The 26,449-nt window shown below is 30.9% G+C and overlaps 1 protein-coding gene across 1 annotated transcript in view; it reads left to right on the forward strand.

The window, feature by feature from the left end:
* Positions 1-6,994: 6,994 nt before the first annotated feature.
* C15 (homeobox protein C15) overlaps positions 6,995-26,449 on the forward strand; it is a 393,740-nt gene continuing 374,285 nt past the window's right edge. Inside the window, exon 1 of the mRNA XM_066731730.1 lies at positions 6,995-7,790. Coding sequence (XP_066587827.1) covers positions 6,995-7,790 — 796 coding nt within the window. The remainder of the gene's footprint in view (positions 7,791-26,449) is intronic.

The following is a 26,449-nucleotide window of genomic DNA, read 5'->3' on the forward strand; positions in this document are numbered from 1 at the left end:
CGCAAGCAATATTTATCAACATTTGAAGATTTATTGCACTTAATGTACAATAAATCTTCAAATGTTGATAAATATTGCTTGCGTTAAAGGAATTATTTGAAATAATACTAATAGTAGGTAAATACATGTTAAACAAATTGAAACTAATGAATTTTTCATTGCGTAAGCCATTATTTAAATTTCAGTGAGTGAAAGCTCATCAAGCAGATTATTACAAGTGAAATGTGCATGATAGTCTTTTAATACTGTCATAGCAGAATAAATGTTAAACTAATTTAAATTTTAATTTTTTTTCCACTGCGAAAGCAAATATTTTAAACTTTTGATAATGAGCATTTATCAAATAGAATATTTTATATGGATTATATATCAGTCTTTAAAAATAACAAAAATCTAATACATTTAAAATATCATTCAACCATGTATTGTTACTATTGTTGTAGTTAATTAATTTAAATGCTTTTATACTAATTAGTATTAATTTTTTTTCATGCCTTCAGATTGCTGAAACATTTTTTGAATAAATGGTATGCTTAATTTAGTATATATCATTGTCTACCATTATTAACCCATACTATTATTATACCATTTGGTTTTCATAATTAAATTTTGCCTTAATATTAATTTTTTCCACTTTTTATCCTTTGAGAATACACAAGTCGGTCAATTCACTTTAATGATTTCTGATAAGTATAGTCTCCTAAAATTATTAAAACGCAAAATAATTATTACTTTTATGAATTAAAATATTAGGTAATAAACTTTTGTATAAATAATTATTGTACTTACTTTTTTATTGCTGATCAGCTTAGCATTCCTTATTTTCTTTCAACGGCCAATGCTTCGTATGAGCAAGAACTACACACTAGCATTAGACTTTGCTGGCAACTGCAGCCTAATGCGTTTTGGCTGCCTTTGAAATTTCACGTACGCGCACTTGTGTGTAGTAGTTTGTTTACTATTTTGGCTTTAGAGCATTACAGTACTTTTTCTGTATAGTTTTTTCGCATAGGTTCGAGTTTTATGTTACTTAACGCATTAAAAATAAAATTTAAGTTTTGATTCTATTCAACTTATGTAAAATTTAATTAAACAGAATTTGTATATTTTTAATTTAATATAAAAACCTTTAATTATTAACGATAAAGTCGTAAAATGTTTTAGTAAAAGCAAGTATAATGTAGTTAATACTGACTCAATTATGAATGCGCAATACATAAAATTTACAAAAATCGTAAGATATTCTTTGTATTTTAAAAATTTTATTTTGTATACCAAATGAGTACTATAATCATTACGATTTCAGTATTTAAACAGAATTAAAAGCTAGATTCTGGCATGATATGGGTAGTCGGTACTGGGAATATAAAAATCTTCGGCATTGACACAATACCGTTAAACAGTACTTAATTTTCATTAATCAAGTATATTTCCAATATGTAGATTTTATACATAACAAAGTCTTAGATTGTAGTACTGAAATGATACAAGACAACGGTACTGTATCAGTACGGTTTCACGGTAAAATGTCAGTACTGCATGATGACGTAGGGGCTGTACTGTATGAGTATATCGAAACAGTACAGATCCAATACTCAATTTAATAGTTTAAATCTGTACAGAATCAATACAGGATTTCAATACTCAAACGGTATTAATTTGCAATACTTCTCAGATATTAGACTTCAGGCCGCGCCAGTATTGGCAGGGTGGTTAAAATCTTTAAATCCAATACTGTTTCAGTATTGTCAAGCCAGTACTGGATTTTAAGCCGCGCCAGTATTGGGTCGGACGCTCATACCCGAGAGACTCCGGCAATTCCTACATGGGTACCTAAGTCGCTGTCTTACAAAATAAGCGTTGCTTGTTGTAATTTTAAAATGTGGATATTTAATGCCATTGCATACAAAGGGCTCGGCAAGTAACTTTTTTGTGTTACCATTATTTTTTTTTTCGATGTTTTAACTTTTACCACAGTAAAAATAAATGCTACCCTATAGCATTTGGATTTTACTACTTCTTTTAATTAGAATATTTCATTTTACTATATTATTTGCGCTAGAAAATTTATGTAAATACTTGCCATTTTTTTTTTAGGCGAAGCTTGTTTTTTTGTGAGATAATGATGATTTTGCCATTACGTATGCTTTTGGTGTCGTAGGCATGAAAAATGATCTTATCAGCTATAATTTTGGTCAGGAGGCTGATGCACAGTGTATGAAGCTTGCGGAAAGATCGCTGACTAAAGGAGCATAGGTGGCAAGGATTAGAACTTATAAAAGCTTAGTAAGCGAACAGAGCAGCATAACACTAATTTGGAATACCAAATGCATTGTACAGATATCATTAATTAAAGGCTAGAAACATTTTTGTATGATTTATTAGTATTCAAAATTTTAAAAATGTTTTTCTCAAAACAACTTTTTAATACTGGGCGAAAATACATAGGACATGAACAAATTTTTATCAGCCATTTTCAAGTTTTTTCAACGCTTTTATAACTAGATTATCTACAGAATTACATAGGATTTTGTATTTTACTTGCGTATATATAGTTTTCCTGTTATTATCAATTATCTGCGGATTTTTTCCAGAAATTTTTTAAGCACCTTGTATAAATCACACCAATTGCTAAAAAAATAATATTTCTAAAAAAGCGTATGTACTTTTGTAGTTATTTATACAAACAATAAAAAACTTACTCGATTTTACTTTTAAGTTAAAAATTGCAGACAGCACTTTTCAGTCCCTTTGCCCCTATAATAGATGAGGCACCGAGCAAAATATTTCATATACTCGCCATTGTATTACTAAAAATGATAATAAATGCTAGTTTAAAGTTCAATTGTTTGCTTATAAAATTTATCGAGGGAATTACAATTGATTTTATATTCTGTTGCCAAAAATAAATATTCTCCCATTATCCTAATCTTTGCTTTATGTAAAGTGATATCTAACTCCTTAAATAAAACGTTAAAGTTGCTTGGGTGTTTGATCAACTGAACAAATTAATTTTCAATGTTAATAGGAAATGAAAATTTTAAATCTTGTTTTTACGAAGTAATAATAAAAAATTCTTTTTGTAGGGCAAAAATTTAAATAGTCTAGACTGAAAATTTTTACAGATTACATCGATTTTTATGTGTAATTATACAAATCTTATTTGTTATTTAAAAAAATCGTTAAATTAAATTAAAAAGTGGACACAATGTATAAAGAATATTTCGTAAAATATTTACTAATAAGTACAAAATTCTGTAGGGCATTTTTCTGCGGAGAGATCATTGAGCTATCAAGAAAAATATAAAAATTATAAAACTAATATGAACGATCGTCGAAACAAGTTTTACTCATGAAAAATATACTAGCGCTTTTCTTAGAATTAAGAGGGGAGCCTTGTGTAACACTACAAAAAATTAGGAGATTTTGGGATTTTTGTTTCAGGATTAAGAGAATACTATATCGAATCGCTATTTTTGCTGTTGATTGGATATTATTCTTAAAAGTTTTATCATATTTTCTTTTACTTTAGTTGAGTTGCAAAAAAAGTTATTTAACTTTAATATGAAAGCGTCCGTAAGAACATCCTCAAACGGCGTGACGCGTAGCTTCCCCAAAAAGCCAAAAATGCATGTTTTTCTTTTATTACTACAATCCTAAAAAAACTCCCCTCCAGAAGAACCTCGTTTCATTGAAAAAAATGATAATTTAAACATAAGTATCAACTGTGAAAAACAAAGTCTAATTTTGACAATTTTTTTGTTCAACTTTCAAACAGATTATTAAATACTAATTCATAAGATATTTTTAATTTGAGGTTCATCTATAGGGGAATTTTATTACCTTTGAAACAAAAAATTTTCTTTTAAATCGGTTGAGAAGTTTTCGAGTTATACGTCACGCCAATTCGGAAAAAGTGGTTTTGAGAAAAACATGTTTAAAGTTTCCAGTAGGAAAGAGACTCAGTTGACAGATGATAACAGGATCGATAACTGTTGACTATAACAAATATTTTTACCAATCCTATATGAAATATAGTCTCAGACAATGTATGAAAACAAGGTTTGACCGTATACAGAAATAATGAAAGCTATTGTTTCTAGCGGAACAGTACGCTCTGCAAGCAGTATTATTGCATAACGCACAACTACAAAAATCTCTATAACTATGTACTCAGTACGAATTTTAATGTAATATGTTAAAGGTAATATCTTTAGGCTATGTACTATCCATATATGAAAAAAAAACAAAATCGATTTTAAAAACTTATTACACGAGGCTCCCCCCTTAATTTGAGAACTATATTAATAACGCTTAAATTAAACATTTTTCGTCAAAGTTGAATTCATTTTTATGAATTTCAATGTATATGTTTGCTTGACTAGACTCAGAACGATAATGCTACTTTGAAGAAACATTTGTCATATCTGTTTCACTTCTAATAAAATAAGCTATTTTTTAATTTTGTAGCTAAAACCATTTTTTCGCTGATGCGCTTAGTTTTCGACATACTGTTGATTCTTCATTTGTATAGCAATGTGTGAACAAAATATAATTGTACTTTTCGAATTAAAATAATTGTATTAGGCTATTACTTTAATAAGACATAAGTTGCAACAACGTATATTAGATTGTCCTGCAAAATTTTTTTTCGCTCCGCACACACACACACACACAGACTCGATAATCGTCAATTTGGATAGAAAAAACAACATTCCCAAATTTTCAGCTGAGTGAAGTATTTTTTAGTAATACCCCCATCAATATTTATGTTAAATTTTCATAAAAATTAATTTATATCCGAAACTAGAAGCTATCAAGTTATTGCTAAGAACCTTTTAGAAAGCAAATGAAAAGAGGTACAGAAAAGATTATATAACGAATGTCGATATCCGTTATTATTTCCCGCGAAATAAATTAACTTTTACGTAAATATTACTATATTTTAGAGTTGCTGGAATTTAAAAAAAATGACGCTCCAGCGAAAGAAAACGTTGATTTATATCGATCGAGTGATTTTATAAAAAATTTAGCTCAAAATAAAAAGTATTAGAACAGCCTCAATCTATTGTATAATATATATTATATAGATTGAGGCTGTTCTAATACTTTTTATATTGAGCTAAAATTTTCATAAAATCATAGGATCGATATAAATCAATGTTTTCTTTCACTGGAGCGTCAATTTTTTTTTATATTCCGGTAACCCTAAAATATAGTAATTTTTACGTGAAAATTCATTTATCTCGGAAATCATAACAGATATCAATATTTTTTAAATAACCTTTTCTATGCCTCTCTTCATTTGCCTTCTAAAAGGTTCTTAGCAATAACTTGATATCTTTAATAATTTCGGAGACAAATAAAATTTTATGTAAACTTTAATACAAATGTTGATTGAGTCAGTGTTCTAACAAAATTTTTATTGTGCTAAAAATTTGGGAAAGTTGTTTTATCTATCCAAAATAATGATTTTCGGGACCGGAACGAAAGGAAAGAAAAAATTCAGGACAGTCTAATGTATGTGTGTGTGTGTGTGTGTATAGGCATTTGAGTAAAATAAGAAGAAGGGCAGAGTGAGAAATTTTAACATGGTTCTGATGTAGTGTGTTAGTATACGATAAATTGGAAGATAAATATGGAAAGACATAGGACTATAAGGTTATTATGGAAAGAAAGAATGACTAAAAGATGGGTGAAAAGAAACTTAGATGATTGCGTAGAGAGAAAATAGCCTACGAGTATTCCACATAATTAAGTTTCTCCGTCTTTTAGGCTCTCCCTTACTCTCATTCTTCCCTTTACTCTTCTCTTTCATTAAAGGTATGAGAGGCCAATAGATAGGAAAGGGTGGGGGTGGCTGGGCAATGAAGAAACCGAAGAAGCAAAAAGAAAAAGAAAGGAGAACTGTACAGTAAATAATAAAGGAGAAAAAGTTGATCGCCTGCTTGCATCCTGCTCAAGTTTTAAATAGGTTTCAATTTAGGCAGCAGCCAATGGTTTGTTGTTGGGCGGCGTCAAGTTTTCCATCATCGGGAGGAGAAGGCATGAATAGGCGGGGACAATGTTACGTAGTAAAACTGCGCGGCCGCATCACTAACCAGTCTTGACGAATATCCTCATGGTTGGTGTTCTGTTGGGGGCATCCTGCGCTATATCGTGCTAAGGATTGGCGTAGTCTAGCGTAGCGAGGCGTGGCGTTGCCCTGTATGGCGTGGCGTGGACAAGCATGGTGGGGTTAGCATTTACCACCACTTGATTTTTCTGATTCCTTCTCACACACCGTCCTGTCCTGTTCTCTATGCTGTCCTGTCTCATTTCCTTTCCTTTCTTCTTATTACATCTATATCTACTTACGACGTCAGCCAGCTTATGCAATTGGTGAACTAAAATATCTAGTCTTGGCAGCACCGTACACCAAACGTATCAGGATTGGTTCATCATTCTAAATGTTTGCATTCACCATTGATATTTTCCAACATAATTGAACAACATGCAGTGAAAATGTGTTATATTGCTATTTGTTTAGTTTTCTGTGTTATGTCTTGTAATGAGGAGTGTATTTCATGTGCTTTTAGTGCAGCAGTTGATATTTGAGTGTACGTGAGAACATCGATAACCATTGACAAGTGTTAATTCAGCATAGAGAATATTAGCGATGAAATGTATCGACATTTGTGAGACTTATCCATCGATAGCTTTTACCTACTAAGGCGTGGAAGTGTTAAAATGTTCAAGTACAGAAATAATAAGGGCAGAGAATAGCTTGCCCCAGTTTCACAGAATTTGCACAATTATATAGTAGTGCCAGTCGGATTGTTATACCGATATTTATACTATTAAATCATTGTTGCTTTGTACAAGCAAACTTTTCATGAACAGATTGGTTTGCAATAGGTAAGGAGGGGAGGGAAGAGGAGCAGGAAGAAAACGTATGACAGAGAGAGAGAGAGAGAGACAAGAGAAAAGAAGAAAGGAAATACTTGGAATAAAAATGTCGAAATATATCGAGGGTAACGAAGATGCGATGGAGGAAATAAATGTAGAGCTGGATTCCCGAAGTTGCAGCCCCCGTAATTATAATAATCAGTTAGAACGTGAGATTGAATGCAGAAATTTGCATAAACGACAGGAGCCCTCGGAATACTCAAGTTCGCCTCCTCCTCAAAGTCACACGAATCCTACAGCATTGGTAAACGAGTCTGCATCCAGGAGCCATCCGTTCAGTATTAGTCGACTCTTGGGTGATAATAGGCAAGACGATGAAAATTTAAAAAGCCTTTTATCCGATGACATTGATAACGATGAAAGAGAACGAAAATGGTCTTCTTGGGAGGAGGCAGGTAATAGTAGCAAGGGGTTTACCGCCACGCTGGACGATGAAAGAAAATCCTGGGGTCATGAAACAGAGGAGAAAATGTCTGAAAAAGACGATGAGGATACCGGTAGTACCCCAGATGCTCATACAAACTCATCATTTACGCATTGTACGTCGGGTGCTAATTTATTGGCACCATTTAGACTTTTTCCTGTTACATCTGGACTGATTTACACTGGAAGTAGTGTTATTAGAGTGCCCGCTCACAGGCCATCGGTTAGCAACGATACGGATACAGGTACGGATGCTACCACGATACCAACGCAAGCCCTTATTCCACCATGGAGCTTGCAAGCGCTGCAACACAGCCAACAACAAGCCGCAGCTGTCGGTATTCACAGAGCTAGTCTCCTAGCTAATTTGGCTGCTCATCCACTACAGGCACATACGCATCTGAAAGACAGATTAGCAGGTATGCTGTTTTCTCTCTCTTTCTCTTTTCATCTACCTATATCTATCTAATCTAACACTTCTCTCTTTCCTTGAGTCTGTTATACGACTTGTCCCTTCTTTCAGCACACATTTTTTCCTAATACTAATTGAATTATTGTATTCATTTTGAAATTCAAACACGTATTTAATGCATCTTAATATTCAACTTATCGTATTTCAACTACTTTGTGGAATTGCGATGTACAAGATTGAACTTTATATTTTTTATTATATTTAGATTAATGAAGAACTCTTGCGTAATTATTTTTAAAATAATTCAATTTAAACATACTTGTTTCAAGGTATGCAGATTTCAGTAAATTAATCAAATCTCATGCTTATGAAAAAGCGGGCGTGAGATGTATCTGCTGATATTAAATTGCAACATTACATTTTTCAATCATTCATTGGTTCATAAGATATAGAGAGGAATTTGGTACTTTCGAAATTACCATCAAGTCCGATATATCGTGGGCACTTTTCCCGGTGTCTATATAAAAAATTATAAGTTCGACGTGGTTCGACGAGCCTTTGAATTCCGATTTGAGGTCAAATCACGTTTACTGTACTCTGATTACTTAGAATACAACTTTTCTTTTTTTAAACAAAATTATCAAGAAAACATATATACGTAGGAGATATGAATAATATCTACACAGCCGTTTCTTTCATGGACTGTACCAGTGAAACCGTAAACACTTAAAAATTATTTTGTTTCAATTCAATTTTTTTCTTGAATAAATTGAATTAATTACCTTCAAATTGAAGGTTAAGCTTCGTTCATTAAAATGTAGTGTGTACGATAGAAGCTATACATTGCCATCGCGTAATGTGGTCATTTTGAACAATAGAATTTTTAAAAGACACTCCAATTTTATTTAAATATAATTAAACATGAGCAAATACGTATGGGTTTTCTCTAATTGTAGAAGAAAATGGGATAATAACAATTCTTGATGTGATTTGCAGTGCCGAGTACGAACCTGCCATCCATTCGTCAAGTTTGATTATAGTTTCCGAGTTGGCATCGCCATAAAAATTACTCAGCTTAGTACACTCGAAACGATTTGCTTTTCATTTGAATTAACATGTGAAATCTGTGAAAATGAAGAGTCAGTGCTTTGAGCAGTTAACTTAAAAATTTTCTGTTATGTTTCCAGATCCTGAATGATTGGAATAAGTGACAAAGTTATTATGAATACTCTCTCAAAAATGCGTACTTGAATTACTTTCGCTCTTCATTTGTTTCAATTTATTATAAGCCGTTGGTGCTGCGATAAGTTTGTAACTCATGTGAAAAGAATTTGTATCACAATGGTTATTTGTTATAAACTTGAATTTTTCATTTGGCTAACAATACTAAGGGTGACAAAACCATATGATAAAAATTAAAGAATCACACCAAATCTTTCATAATAAAAGCGCGGCGAGCGACAACGTAACTCTCGTATACATAAATCGTATTCCATACAGTAAGGACGACCCAGCTACGCTTTTCTTTACTTTTTATTTACAGTTCTTCATTGAATAAATTAGTTATTCATTTTGAAAAATTACAAGAACATGAATTTATTAAATATCTTACGAAACGGAACTAAACTTACAAGCCAGATTGAAGATTTGGATTCAACGATCAAAATTATATACTTTAAAGAAAATTTGTGGTTTCAAATGCAAAACCGCGTATACTTGTATATATAAAAAGCGTTTAGACTTTCTTTTAAAGGTAAAATAACCGAAAGAATATGGTGCTGGGTGGTCCGATAACACCCGTGTAAGGTACCTATCAAATGGCGAAATAGCTTACAATCGATTTCACCTTAATATTGTACATAGCTTCTACACGAGTCTACTTTCCATCTAAACCAGAATGATGATTAAATTATCTTATAAAATTTTATTCCTTCAATTTGAATTGACAAATAATTTCCTCGATTCACTGAAAAAGCTTTTGGTTAAATAAAATAAACTTGTGTAGGATATACTAATTATACTTGTTTAAACCAAAAAAGTATAGTTGCACAAAAAACGGATGGGGAATAAAAATGAAATCGATCGAAAATTTTGAGATATCATGGATACACTGTCCTTTTTTACACGAATATCAATTTAGTGCTCTATAGCGGGACCTTCTCCTTATTTAAACTTTAGAAATAACCGCGGAAGATCCTTTAAACATTAATAAATATGACACAAAAGTTCCAATAAAATGTGTTTTATGCTTACTTTAGAAAATTCTGCAAAAACATGATTAGAATAATAGTATTTAAAGTAGACCACCCTTTAAAGTATAAGCTTCCTGTGCAGAAGTGAGGAATTAAATGCTTTTTTATTCGCGACATCTGAAATGGCACTTCATCATTTCACAAAAATTTACAACAAGTATATTTGCTTGAATTTTATTAACTACTGTTAAGCGATGGCACGTAAAACAACAATTGTTGTAATAGCACATACTTGTGTCGTAAGTGAATTATTTTTTCGTGACTACAAATTCATAATAAGAACGAATGATTCTGTATTTTACGTAGTTTGAAATAGGTCAGATTTACAGGCTTAGTATTAGTTCAACATCAGCAAATAATAAGTTAGTTTATTTTTAAAGAGAATGGCTGAAAAAAGAAAATTATTAAAGATAAGCCACAGGTATATTAGGGGCAAATGTTACGATAATATTGTATCGAAGTCATACAGTGCATCCGCCTTGTTATATAAAGTTTATCACGATTTTTGTAATATAAATCCCTACATATTTCATAGATTTTCTTTAGTAATAATAAGCAACGCAATTAACATTAGCCTTTACATTTCGAAAAGTGCCTTGAATTATTCAAGAAAACGGAGGAGTTTCTGAATATTTTTCAAATGCACACGTACTGAAATTTATCAATTTAGAAATTATTATATTCTTAACTGTTCATTTTCTACAAAGCTAATTATATTTGTACATTATATTCGTAGGTAAATCAGAAAACATAATTGGTTAAAGTTTGGAGCACCTTAACAATGTTTAAATCATGATTCAATTCTTAAATGAACCAATAGTGCATTAATGAAATTGACTCCAAAGATGTTCTGCGCGATCCAGCATCCAAAAATAACTATTGATGAGAATGAATGTCAAGTAGAGTGGATGCAGAACAGATTTGATATATTTAGCGCTAACTTCAATTAATGTTACAGTAAATGATAACATTTTTCTTCTCATTTATCTTGTCAACATTTTAGCGTTGCGCCGCTAAGTGTCAAACACGCGCGCGACTATGCAAATATGATATTAATATAATTAAACATATTTTCTCAACGGAATTTTAAATTGATACAAAGTAATCTTTAAACCTCTTTCAGGAATTTCAATCAGATACAAATTTATACTATCCCGAGTCAAAATTTTAAGTCTCCCTCAGTTCTAAAAAAACCCTAAAGAGTTCTAAAATAATTCTTTTTACTTCTACAATACCATTTCAATCCTTAAAAATCCTATTTTAATTCTAACTAACCCTAAACAATCCTCCAGTAAGGCCTTAGAAGACTTTTAATGTAGCCAAATCTTCTTCGATCTTTAAAAATCATATTTAATTCTTTTTAGACCTTATAAGATCTTCCAATAGACTTTTTTAGGATTTCTTAGGATTAATCAAATTGCTATTCTTTTATAGCCCCCTTAACACTTAAAAGTTTACATGTTATATCGTGATATATATACATGCAATAAATGATACAATCAATTACTCATTTAGATTTATTTTAAGGATTATATAACATTTCCGAAGGGACAAACACATTTTTTTAAATATAACAAAAATAGATTGCTAGAAATTTGTAACACCGTTAACAATTGTAATAAACATTGAAATTAACAAATATGTTGTCATAAGTATACTCTGACACTCTGAAATCTGTCCGTTTTTACGCGTGTGGGATGTTTAAAAGTTCAATTTTAAGCCTATACTTTGTTAAGTAGCAAATAGCCGATTGGGTTAAATGTTGGATTAGTATTCACAGGGTCCCAGGTTCGAATCCCGTCAAGGATGATAAGATTTTTTCACAAGGAAAAATTAAATAGTTCAGTTCAAAGGTACGTTATGACAATGTACACGTATAGGTTGAAATAATTTAAAGTATAAAAAAGAGGTACAATTTGATACAGTGTAAGTATAACTGTATAGGTTTTGCCTTACTGTTAGAAAGTATTTTTTGTTTCAAAACATGTAAAACTATACGTTTCATAGTGTATTATAGAAATAACACCCCTTGAAGTGGATCGGAAATGATTACAAGAAATGAATGCATTTATATGTGCATGAAAACAATACACTTAAAATTTGCAGTGTACACTTTAAAATATAATATAATGCAGAGTTATATAGGCTTAGTATTTAATTAATCTAAAGTTTTGTAAAAACCTAGAGTATAAAGAATCTAAATCCTAGATTCTCCACTATCAAGTCTACCGGAAGACTTAAAAAGATTGTGCAGGATTTTACAAATCTTATTGAGTTCTAAACACTGCTGATTTGTTCACTTTCCGACACTTTTCAGACTTTTGTAGGATTTGGTTTGTATAAAAAATAGCTTCTGGTATAATTCTAAATTATCCTTTTGATAGAATCGTTTAGGTTTATAGCAGATCTTAGATTTTGACTCGGGATATATAAATTATAATAAATGCATTTCTATTTATTGAAAAAGACAATTTTTGCCTTGGATTATAATAATATTAATTATGCAGTATCAATCTTTAATAATTATTTTTTTGTTTACTTAATTATAATATATTAAAAATATATATTTCACCACATATAAGACGGAGTGGTTGGTTTAAAGTCGCTTCTATTGGGAAATGCGGATAAATGTGGTTTCTGCGCTGTCAACATAATGTAACAAATAATGTTGTGCTATTCAGTTTATCTAACATATATATTTACAAGTTTTTGATAATAATAGTATTAAGCAAATACATATATATATATAATGCCTAATTGTTTTTTGTGTACTTACACAACAATCCATTTCTCGAACCAATATGTAATCTTTATTCGATATTCTTAATTATCTGCCTTGTTCCTTCGTCTGCTGTTTAAGATGTTGATAAAGTTTGAATAGCTATAAAAAATGTTTTATTTCAAAGTACTGAAGGGATGATTTTTCCATCACAGGTTCTCTGATCTTTTAACGTAGCGCGCGAGAATTGCAAAACTCGGAATATTGTAATATTTTACAACATATTTCGCCTATTTTTCGTTAGAATCTAATCGTGGACTCTGATTGACGAATTCTTTTAAAGATTACTAGTTAATTTATGGGGTAGAAGGCAAAGTTTCGTGAAAAGATTTATAGGGGAGACTGGAATCAATTATATCGCGTGTCAACTGTTACACTCAAATTCGTGGCTCTTTCTGTTAATGAAAGTTAAAATCGCGCGTTCAGTACCTCTCTTCAATTCTACAAGACGCTACAGTTGCAATATTTTAGAACCGCTAATGCCAAGCCACGGTTTGTATAAATGAAAATAAAAGTTTTCTGCACTATTTTCTAAGTATTTCACTTGTTCTTTAACCTCGAATTGCTCACATTCTATTGTGTAAATATATAAATTCGAAACATGGCGGAAATCGTCATTCAATTCAGTAAATTTGTCAATGTAGAGCAAATTTTTAACATGAATTTACGTTGGCGGAATTATACTACGCCGCATTTTCAAACAGGTGGTTTCAATTCTAACAAGTAAACTGGCGTCGTTTGTAACGTACTAATTGAATAGGAAAATGGTAGATGTGCTTCTATTGCACTAACAGTAACTCATTGCAAATTGCAATGAGTATGATTCTAATAAGTTAAATATTCAAATATTACGAGAAATAAAATTATTCTTTGGGTTTTTATATAAGAAATATTATATTTAAAATACAATTAATCCTTGTTATTTAGTAAACTTAAAAGTAAATTTAATTTCTTAATGCACGTCAGATTTTAGATAACATATTTACCGAATTATCTTTGACTACTTCTATATCGATACACTGTGGGAATTATTGGTATGTTACAATTGCACAAATCGATATGTTATAATTGATGCATACGTGGTATCGAATGTAATAAATTGCAGATATAACTATATTGATGTTTGCATATGGAGTAAATAAAATATCACTTATTAAAAGTATATTTACTTTTTCGATATATGCAGCAAATAAGCACCATTTTTTTGAGATAATGCATGAACATCGGTATAATTCTCGAAAAAAATAAGACTTTCATTTTGTTACATTTGATTCCAGTCTCCTTCACGCCTAGTGTTACCATTTGTAACCCGGACACATTAGATTTATTGAAATAAAGGTTAATATTATTAGAAACAATTCAGTAGAAACAATGTAATTTATAAAATATTTAATAAAATTATGAACAAACTTATTAAGATTCATCGCAGAATTCGCTTAAAAGAGGATATTATTCAGGCAAAAAGATAATGGAATGACAAGCCTATTCCTACCTATCTTATATTATTTTCAGATATTATCTTAAAAATACCTTATATGCTAGCATAAATATTCATTCTTTTACCACGACCTAGACCAAATCAACTTTATTACATCCAGCTTCATTGCTAACAACTTCTTTTAGTCATGGTTTTTAATTGACCCAAATAGTAGAATAAACCGTTGAAAAAGTCATCAAATCTAACAAATATAAGTATTGAAAATTAGATTCCATATTAGTTTTAGTTTCTGGCAAATTATCGTTTATAGTCTAATAAAAATATGCAAAATTATTGTGATTATAATAATTATTTTATTACATACAAAAGATTATAACTGAGAGATATATAAATGATATATTATTTTACGCAATTTATTTGTGGTTTATGATTGTAAAAAAAATCGCAGATTTATTCTAGTTTTAACAATTATATAGGATGTATAAACCTATATACAGAATTGTTCAGATAAAACAAATCAAATCATGGACATAAAATGCTGTTTAACTTCGTGACTGAAAGAGATACAAATTTTTGCTATAAGACATTCTTGCAGCGTCTTTTGATATGCGTTAAAAAGGTCTTATAGCAAAAATTGCTATCTCCTCTAGTTACGAAGCTAAACCGCATTTTATGTCCATGGTCTGATTCGTTTTATCTGAATAACCCTGTATTATATTAGATAATTTAAAATGTATAATTTAAAAAAATTTCTATCAAACAATGTTGAACAGATCTACAGAAATATTTTCAATTGTAGTAGGATTTTATTTGAGTAATGCTGTGGCCTAAAACAAAAATGATCATTCCATTTGGAATAATGAACGTTTCCTTTTCAGAAGCCCTCGCCACTTTCTTAGTTTTGTCTTTCCACGAGGCTTTTTTCTCCTCCTTTGTTACATCTGCTAAAGAAAATTGGATTATTTATCTGAAAAATTGATAATGACATACAAATTTCGCTCAATAATAATTATACAAACTCATTAAGTAAAGACTAGGAAAGTGATGGGAACATCTATAAGGGGGGGGGGGCATTTGTTACTCCGCGTTGTATTGCAGTCCATTTATGATATTACACATTTCAGAGTTTTTGTTTATATATATGGAAGCACACTCTTATGACGTCTCAAAGCTAGAACGTATAAATTCTTTTATCTATGTAACATAAAGAAAGAAAATTATACAAACTATGAACTCTTTGAATACAAATTAAAAGAGGCTTTAAGAAAGTCATATGTATAAAAAATTGAAATCTTATATTAGTAATGTGATTGCAATTTCTTACATCTCTATACATCTGTGCAGCAGGACATGGTGCTGATGGCCTCTCATCTTATCTTTTAATATAGCTATATAAAGACATCTCTTCACTAATATAGTTTTGTCACATTTTAAAGGGTTACCTAAAAATAAAATTGGAGATTGATATCTGAAGAAGATAGTTAAAGTTAGAGAGTGCTCGTGAATCGTATTCCTAGTGGCCAATATATATAATTAGGGCAAAAATAATTCCTTTAAATTGCAAAAAGGTTAGCAGTTAATACGAAATGGTTTAAAAAAGACAACGAACTTTCGTACATTTTAGAAGCTGTTTCTACCTCAATTATCTACAGATTCGGAGCGAATTTTATAAAAATAAATATTTTAGTGGTCTAAATCGAATAAATTAGTCCTTGAAATTTGTAAATGAACCTTAAAAACTTTAACAAATGCCAGTAGTTTAAACGTTGCCATAAATAATAAAAACACTTTTTTATAAAAGTTCACATTAAGTAATCTTATGAGGGATCTGACGTGAGAACAGTTTTCTTTTATAATAAGTTTCAGTCAAGTGTGTGTTTTGTGGCTCTAAAGAGTCATGCCACTATAAGAATTTTTTTTGCGATTTCGCTCATCACTCAATGTATTTGCACACTTGAAGTTTCTCCGTTGTTAGAGACGGTTTAAATATTTACTATAACAAAAGTAATTCGTTGATTGGGTTTATGATTATTTAAAAAATAGAAAAGATTTTAGCAAGATTTTTTCAGACGCACATTTTGTTTTTGTCATGAAATAGTTACTGCTGTTTTATAAGAATCTATCTCATTATAATCCCTTATTATAATGTAATCAAATAAATGATTAGCGGGTGTTTAAAAAAAGATCCTACATAATGGTTCACTTTCAGTGAAAATATAAAGAAGTATTTTTATTTGGTCGTTCAAGTGATTGTTGTGGTCGCACACACGCACGCGCGGGCAGGCGCATGTGTGTGTGTAAACTCTGATCATTTCTATGATTGTAAACCAATATCCTTCGCCACGAGAAGGCAATAGCGTAGTACTTACATGTGGAGACGCGTGTAATAATTTAATAGTAACCTGTACAGGACGGGTCCAGACACTTAGTGGACATTCGCACAAATTCACCTGCTTTATATATATTCTTTACGCTCTATATATAGATAGATTTGTTGCAAAATAAAAAATCAATTTCATTGGAAAATGCTCCTCCTCCAAAGGTTAAATGATGTAAAGCTATAACTTTCATTTAATGTTTAGCTGAAATGATTAAGAAAGAGGTATCAATATTCGTAAAACCACCAAATGTTTAGTAAAAGATGCAAGAAATATTTATAATATTCAGAAGTATAAGGTTTCTTTTGAATTGTCAGCAGAATATCTATTGTGAAGTGTTATACAAAGCTTACGGTTAGCTCCTGTCTATTAGCAGTATGTAGTAAGTAGTAATAAACCATAAGCAATAAGTAAAATGAAAGGAATGGAAATTTTAAGTCATTCGGTAATTTAGAAAAATAACCCAGAAATCTCAAAAATAGTTCTACGCCACTGAAAGCAGCAGAATGCTTCGTCGTTAAAAACGGGTTGGTCAATTCTACGAATGCTCCGATACCTGCGTCATTGCCGTGATTAACTTGATTCTTTTTGAAAAGATAGAAGATGTTTTCAATACAACCAAATAGGACTAAATTTTTTTTATTATTGCTAATATATCCCTATGTTGATTAAAGTGTAATTGCAATTAGAATCATAAGAACTTTTCAGTTATTATAATTTAAAGTCGAAAAATCGGTATTAAAACTGCATACCATTTGATAAAATTGCATAAAATTATACTACATATATAGTTAGTATCCGATTGTAATTTTGTTTCTCCAATTTCAAATTACAGTAACTGAAAAGATTTTGTAACTGCAATTGCAATTACATTCTGCCCATTACTGCTGCATATTCTAAACTACTTATTATCTGATATAACCAACGACGAGGAGTATAATGTAATGGTAATACCAATTTCATTATATATCCCAGTGAACAGTCTAAATTGATTAAATTGAAATAATCTTTAACAATTATGAAAACCTATCAAGATTTTGAATGTGATTGATTCTTTGAAATAAGAGATATTCATAAATAGACATAAATTTAAGAACAAAGGAGCAGTAATTGGTATATTGAAATAAAAGATAAAAAGAATTAAGAGTTCGGATTGAGTGTGGTTATAGGATGGTGTGCACTGTAAGCGTTTCAGGCGAAAGATGACCGAATACTGAGAATAGAGACAAAGTCATCGCGTGACTGAAGCCTCGAAACTAGAAACTACGACAGCTCCTTAACCAACACTTCTTCTTTTAACTACTTTTTAAAATTATTTATTTCTATTTCATTGGCAAAAATATTTCTTTAGCTACTATTCTTATAAACATTTCTTTAATCAATATTTCGACATATCGTTACAATTCTATATACATACTGTCCGCCATTAGGAATGCGCAAAGCATGCAAATAAAGAAAAATGATCTCTCTATATATATTAGAGATATTAATATTAAATTTTTAATGAAATTCCTTTGAATAAAAGTATTAACACATATTGAAAAGGCTCCATGTCCAAATTGAATAACTTCTGCACACAGTTATGGAAAATTAAACGTCTTCTTGCATGTATACTTTAGCATTTTAAGTGTTGGTCCGTGTAAAGATAAAAGTCAAATAAACTCTCTTTACCAATAGATTTTCGCGCATAAAAAATAAGCAGTATTAATTGAAATTAATACGAAACATCCTGAGAAATAACAGGATTTTGCCAAGCACTGCGAGATAATCAGTTGGAGGAAAATACTAACAAAACAGAGTATTCTTAGATCAATTTATTTTCAAAAATAATCAATTAATTTTTAAATTAATCATCGACAAGAAATCTGCAAAATATTTACTGAATAAAAAAGTATTCTAATTATTGAATAGTTGGTAAAATAAAGAAAAGAGCGAGCATCGCAAATTATCCATTGAGAAGATTTCCGAAAAACTGTGAAATTAAAAAGAAAACACTTAAAATTTCTTGTGAATAAGAAACGTCTTTTAAAGTAGTTGTAAAGATACTTTAATATAAAACTACTCGAAATGTTTTATCCAAGCGTTGTGTAAATTCTGAATACAAAACAGGATTTACCGGTCTCCTACCCTTTTGATAAATAATATCACTATAACCATGCATGCCATAAAAATGTTTCTCCCAGCACTGCGGTGGTCATCTGTCGTAAGAAGAGTAAAAAGTATGAAATTCGGAAGAAGCGCCTTTTAATTATGTCTTATTAGCCTTTTGCAAAAAGAAGTCGAGTATGGTAGGGTCGTATGATCTAAATGGTGAAATTATTTTTATCGTTGTGGGATAAACAGTTGATAGGGATTGCAAAGGACATGGATAATTCACTTTCTTCATACCCGTTAATCTAACATATTCAGCGCGAAAGTTTTGTATGAGAATTACAAATTTGAAATTATACATTAAAATTTGTCGAAGCTATATATGTAAATAAATAAGATAGGCAACTATAGGCAGATATTAAGTAGGTAAAGGCAAGCAAAGCGTAGTATGTGTTACTGATCCCTGGACTAGCTGTTAAAATGAGTAGTGAGCGTTGAATGCCGACGGCACGATGCAAACGTAAGAGAACGAACACAACTCGTAAATGAATCGCGCGCGAGCTCTCAGAAAACGTTTCTCAGTATTCGCGTAATCTTTATCCATGGTTTTACCTAAGCTGTATTATTAACGATGGCCTCACATTTTATTTTTCATTTCATCTTTTTTCAATCGTCTTTAGAGAAAGGCAAAGGTTATTGACCCAAATTATAGAATGGATATATTATATTTGTGAACTAAAGGCAAGAAATAAGTTTTCACGTATAAAGTAAAAAATATCGGGATTATAAGATATTAGAGAGCTGTGTAATTTTATAATATATTGTATTTTTCTTTCGATAATTATATAATGTAGAAATTCCCCTGATGAAAAACTACGGAATACAATAAGACTATATAATATTGTGTACCAATGAATTCATATAGTTCTTAGAGAGAGAGAGGAAATGTTAATTTAGGCATAAGAGAAATAAGGATTAGAATAAATGGCTTATATAGCAACGATTATTCAAGGTAGATATTAGGCATTAGGTAGTAATTAATCCAGAGGCTGATTAGTGTTGGGTAACGTGGCACATTGAGCGTTGACTGATCTGATTAGCGTAAAATTGGGGAATTTCGAGCGCGTCCCTTGCCAGAGGCGTTCATTTATCTACGTCCTTACGTTTCTATCTACACCGTTTATCTTCCTCCCTGTAGCTATTCACCATTCCTTCATTTCTCAATCGTTAAAACTATAAAGTTGTAATAATTAAAAAATTTTCAAGTTAATTATATTTTTATATATTTTTTAAATGTTTGGACAGAGAATGTGCGTAAGATGAAATTACAAATGCTTTGATAAATTCAATTGAATATATGTAGTTAACTAACATAAAACATTTTTACAAAAATACCTTCATATGGAGTGATATTCTTTAAGAGTGAAACCGGATGCTATCTCGGAAATAATAGATTTTAAAGAAAAATATTTCTGGCAACGGTGGTTTCAGTCAAAGGGGGATAATTAGATGGTGCTCTTAGTTCTGACCTTGAAAATCCACCTTGAGATTTTAAAATGAAAATATATATTTTTTGAACGAATTTTTAACTTCTTTTTTAAAGTCTCCCTAAAACTACTTCGATATAACACTTAAACAAAGCATGTATTAATGCTAGAACTACCGACCGGTCATTTTCACCGGTCACTATATATATATATATATATATATTATATTTATAGGTATACTATGCACATATACGTTTCTTAGAAAAGTAGTAGTGAAGGAAGAAAATAATTTTTAATATTATAGAATACAAAAGAGAGTATCTTGTGAAAATTGATACAATCTGTCAAAATAACGGGTCGGTAGTTATAGTGTTTAATATTTAAATTTGCAATAACAAATACAGCGTCATTCTGGAACAGTTTATAACACTTTTGATTTTTCAGCTTTTTCATGTTTAAGATTTTAGTAGATATTTTCCCTTTCGCCAGAAGTTTCATTCAATTTAGTATAAAATCAACTTAAGAAATAGTTCCCTTGTGAAAATAATATTTATTTGTTTTTGCACATCGGCATAGCATAAGGACTGAGTTATCGAAGGTGATACATCTTCTAAATGAACTAAGCTGTAGATGCTGCATCCGCAGATGCAGCAAGCGACGCTTCAACAGCGCCAGAGGTGCATGTTTTTGGAAAACGCTTTATAGATACTGCTCCGGGCTAAAGCTTACCAGATTTTAGTTTTAACCAGTTGCATATAAATCACTTAAGTACCCTGACAGAATTATTGTCATTAGAAGACAAAAAAAGAGCTTGCACTCACGTGTCTTATTGAGATCTTTCTATTTTTATAGTATGAAGAATATAAAAAAAGTACACTAAAATAGTTCCACTACTCGATCAAGACATTTGCTAGATATTTATATCAGCAGAGGCATTTTGCGGGAACTGACTCGTATATGGTTCGATTATTGTACAGTTTATCAATTTTCATGTTAAACTACATTGTGATGTCAGCCGAACCAGACGCGAATGGCTTTCTCGCCGTGTGCATAGGAAACCTAATACAATCATATGAGCATAGTTGTTCTGCACATACGAATGTAACATATGAAAATGGAAGTAGGAGGTTAAAATTGTGAAATTTATTAAATATAGCCTTAAATTAATTTTACCATTTCACTCCTTTTAAAGGGAGATAACGCTTGGGAGCATTGAAATACTTTTTTCATATTGCATACCGTTTTGATAGAAAATAATTATTGTTGAAAATAGGTGTCAGCATATTCCCAGTCTTCTATCAGCAAAGAGTACATTTACTTTTATTAATCCAAGAAAATTCAAAATAGGATTGGCAGCTCTGTTGTTTAATAAAATAATGCACTATTCTGCGCCCGAGGCATTCCAACATCTTGCTATAACTCACCCAAAAAGATAAAAAAACAATAGAGCGAAATATTATAAAGCTAGATTAAATTTGAGGAGCCTTATTGTTTTTTTATAAATCTCAAAATATCAAAACAGAGAAGCTGTATGATATAGTTTTTATTATTTCGAATGCCACAATCGTTTTGATATTTGGAGGGGTTTTAACAATCAATACCTGATACATAAGTTTCCTAAATTTATTTTAATTTAATAACGTTTCACCATTGTTGCCAGGTGAAAACTAGCAAGGCAGTAGGGCACTTTCCGCAGACCAATGCATGATGGTATTTAACGGGTGTTGCTGACCCATTTTCAATTTTATTATATCAATAAAATTGAGTTGTATTCTCTACTGATAAAAGAGTAAAATATCCTGAAACCTATTTTCAAAGGTGATTTTTTATATTGATAAAGAATGTTCAAAGGTAGTGGAAATTTCATGCCTCTCGACATAGTAACCCATCCTTAATTCAATTGTAAAACAAATATCAATGGAAACGGCATAAACAATCAAGAATTTGGAGCTGCGTCGTCGAGATCAGTGGTCAAATGTAAGAAAATCGAATATTGCTTTTAAATTAAAATCCCCGAAAAATAATATCTAAACCTTATATGTTTGCGGTTCCTTGTACATAATTTGGTCATACTTTTTTCTTTGTATTAAATTATAATATACCTTTTAAATAAGAGTGGATCGATTTATGCAAATGGAATCAGCCCAAAATGAAAGATTTTACATCTCTTAGATTTTTAATACTATAGTATAGTTTTAATCAAAATTGAATATTTTAATAAATTTTCAATATATCCATTTAATATATATATAGGATTATCTTTTTCAAATTAAATGCGTAAGTACAATATTTTTGACGGTAATTTGCAACCTTTCATGTAATAGTGGAAATTCATTTTTATTCATTTCAGCTGGGTTCATTTTATCTGCACCACATCTAATTAAGACTGTTTTAAGTGGGTAATTATTTTGCATGAAGTTTTATTAATACATCAGCTATAATAGCAATTGAATCATAACAAAGTATTCTAAATCGCATATAGTGTTCAGAAATAATAATTTTATATTTATTGCTTGATCCGAAAGTCAATACACATTACAATGATATTAAGAAAAACCACTTTACAACATGTGAAAAATATCTCGTACCATGATGCCTATAAAAATCATAGTGAAAAATCTTGAATACTCAGCTGCAAAAAAGAGTACTGTACTATAATTAAATTGATTTCTACTCGTAAATGCGAACTTGGAGTGAAACTCTCTAGTATATTTACACCTAAGGCATAATAATTAGCTTTAACTTAGACAAATCATGATGACAATCGTTTGCTCGTTATCGACGAAAATTTTTGTGAGTCTATTCAAATTGTTCATCGTTTCAGGGATTAATCGATAATAACCCATGTAGGAAAGATTAATTGACTGTATATTTGGTACGACGTTGTTAGCGGTGATTTAATGCCAGCAGACGACCGGTTATATGTGCATACTGCTATTTTGCGGAAATAATAAGAACGGGTCGTATCTCGGTAGTTACTGGCGATTCAATAGTCGAATTTCGTATGTTGCCTGCAGTACTGAAATTCGCAAATTATGCAAGGTCAATGAAATAATTCGTAACAAAAGGCAGAGGTCTCTCTATAGTGTTTATACTTGAAATCCTGTAATGAGAATTAAGCTTGTAATAGACCGCGAAGAAAGAAAGCAATGCTACTCCCGTCGCTTCTCTGTCACTCCTAGTAATCTCTTTTTTTCAAACCCAGATTGACAAAATTCGTTGGCCGATCGCTTGCCCCTTGCTCGCTTCTATTTTTATCTCTCTCTCTCTCTCTCTAGCGGCCAATGAATTTTGTCAGTTTGCGTTGAAAAAAGGGGGACAACTGGTATGACTGACAGAGAAGTGACCCAAGTATAGTATTGTTCTCCTTATTCATAGCCAATTACGCGTTTAGTCCCCGCTATATACAGGGTTTCCAGTAGATACCATCACCTCTTGATACGAATTTTCTGCGCGGCTAACTCTGTGTAGTATATTTGTAATATGTAATTTTAACATTCACAGAGAGAGAGAGAGAGAGATTACCGTACTGGAATGGTTTTTAAGATAGAAACAGTACCTATTACTATGTTAGAAATAGGGATAAAATATATAGTGGTTTTATTTTACATACAGAGCAGACATTAAGATAGTATTATGGATATAATAGATTTAGAATGAAGAGTTTGATGAGATTTATTTGGTTGATAGTTTTCATCCCAAATGTACACAGTTATAATTTCGTGAAGATTAGTAGTTATCTGCAGGAAGAGTTATGAGCATTTTCAATCGTGTTTATACTTAACACATCGCTTATGTAGAATCACGCTTTATTGAGAATTTACAAAAAAATGCAATCAAGTTTCGAGCGAAACTTTTCAGATTTTTAAAGTAGTCTTTACGACAAATTTTATTATTGCTGAAAAGCCACGATTAGTTTCCTCTGCGGGTAAAAACAAACAAATTGTTGGTTTTTACAAGCCATCGGTAACACTGCAAAAAAGGATTGAATGATTAGTGGGTCAAACATGCGTGTGTTATTTTTTTCTTTTGTCAGTGTTTTTGTAAACACTTCCTTATCAATTATTCAATTTATAATAAAATTCAGTTTTTATTCAAATTTAAGGATTGTCCGACTAGTATGGTATGAATGGAACGGTAAAACTACCTTAACACCCCTATAGGATATCCTCACATATATATATATATATATATATACGCTAACCGTTACATCGACAAATTGCATACCACTATGTCGTGTTTGGGAACACATATTAAAGTATACATTCACAATGCCTGAACGTTCCACAATTTCTACGTTCGTGTACCGTGCTATCCATGAGTTTGTTGTCCCCAACGGCTAAAACCGCAAGACGATACTCCTATATATTTTTGAGCGTTCAGACAGTCTGTATATTTAGTTAAGTCCTACTAATATTGCTATCCAGAATAACAAAAATATGTACCATGGATAATATATATATCCAGATCTATCGATACCAACCTGTCCTCGATATGTATAGACTATGCCCCTTATAACGTAGTACTGCAACAATGTGTGAATCAGGTACTGTGAAATCGTATATTCCTAAGCTATTCAAAGCAAGTATTAATTACTGATATGAGGTAAGTATTTCAAGCAGTATTGCCAACGTTTTGAAACTGCTCAATTCCAATATATTTTTAGAACTTCAAACGAGTACATCTAGTACAAGTGTTGATTGATAATGCTTAAACGATTTTACTTTCTAGTACTATATAGGTTTTCGCTCTTCAGCCGAATCGATATTAATATGGTTGTTAAAATCCACTGAAAATCCAGTATAGCTCTGATTCTAAAAATTAAGTTGTTGCTTTTAAACCGTGACACTACTCGGCCGAACGTTTATACCGACAAATTCCGCCTTTTCCTACATGGAAAATATTGCCTGATTTTTTAGGCTTAAGGTATATATAGGAATTCTTTTAACGTATATTTACTTAAATCTTTTGAAGAATATCTGCATCAAGCCAATCTGTGCTCTACTGTGTTTGTTCCAATCCTATATATAAATAAAGCCGGAATTTTATATTAATTAAGTTACACATTTCGTATAAAATATTTTTCAATTATAACAAATTTAATCGCAATAATTATTAAAGCTCCGGAGAAAGACCTAGAGCGTAATACATTGTTGATGGATGTCACACCAAGAATACATCTAATCAATTATTAACCGTTCATTAAATACACACTTGCGTTGTATCCAGTTACTGTTCACCACCCTAGAAAGCATATTGTGCCTGTGATACATAATACACGTACAGGGTGTTACAATATTCGCGTGCTTCTTAAACAGAGGGTTCTCCTAAATCTATTTTAGGACTATTATCCCTTCAAGTACTTTGGAGCAAGATGGGGAAATTTTTTTAGTTATTAAGGTTTTTAATTTGCTAAGTGCTTGGTGCGAAATTATTCGTTTTATGTCACGTTCGACAGATTACATTAACAAAACAGTATCGCTATATTAACAAGAGTAACAGGTATTTACATAAAAAAATCGTGAAATGTGTGTGTGCTTTACAACATAATATACACTGAGACAAAAAACCCTTAATTCAGAGAAACATCAAATTAATTTAACAAGAATATTGAAGGCGGGTGGGGTCAAAAACAATTGCAATTAAACCAAATATCCTATCGATTTAAAGCAATATATGGTATTATTAATTTATAATTAATTATAGTGAACTAAACGTTTCAATTAATTGATTGTGCAATGTAATCAATTAGATTGAATAAATAGTTTATCGTGTACTGAAAATAAACTTTCACTTATGTAGGACTTGGAAATGATTAAGCTAAATGCTATTTGTGTTGCATTAAATATATACAGGTATTATTGAAGAAAGTTATCCTTTAAAATAATTAATATATTATTTATTTAAGCAAATTTATTATTCAACAGGAAAAAGTTTATTTTTGAAATATCAAAAAATTCGATCAATTTTAAGCAAAGCTCTTTTAAAATAATAAAATGAATTCACCGATCCTTTTGATTGACTAACACATGCATTATATACATTTTCAGTAAATTTAGTCTCTTGAATATGGTTTGCCTTACGTTTGAGATCTTTGAAGTCTTTTGAAGTTTTCTTACATCTTACATAGTATTTAATGCATTACACATATACATTTTGAATATTAAAACTCACCCTGTAAAAATTGTGCGTAACAAGGTGTACGCTACATGTGGAATGAACCCTATGCACTGATCTGCTT

Source organism: Prorops nasuta, unplaced genomic scaffold, assembly GCF_024137725.1.
Source record: "Prorops nasuta isolate Cenicafe-Biocafe unplaced genomic scaffold, Cenicafe_Pnas_1.2 PNAS00009, whole genome shotgun sequence".
Taxonomy (NCBI): Eukaryota; Metazoa; Arthropoda; class Insecta; order Hymenoptera; family Bethylidae; genus Prorops; species Prorops nasuta.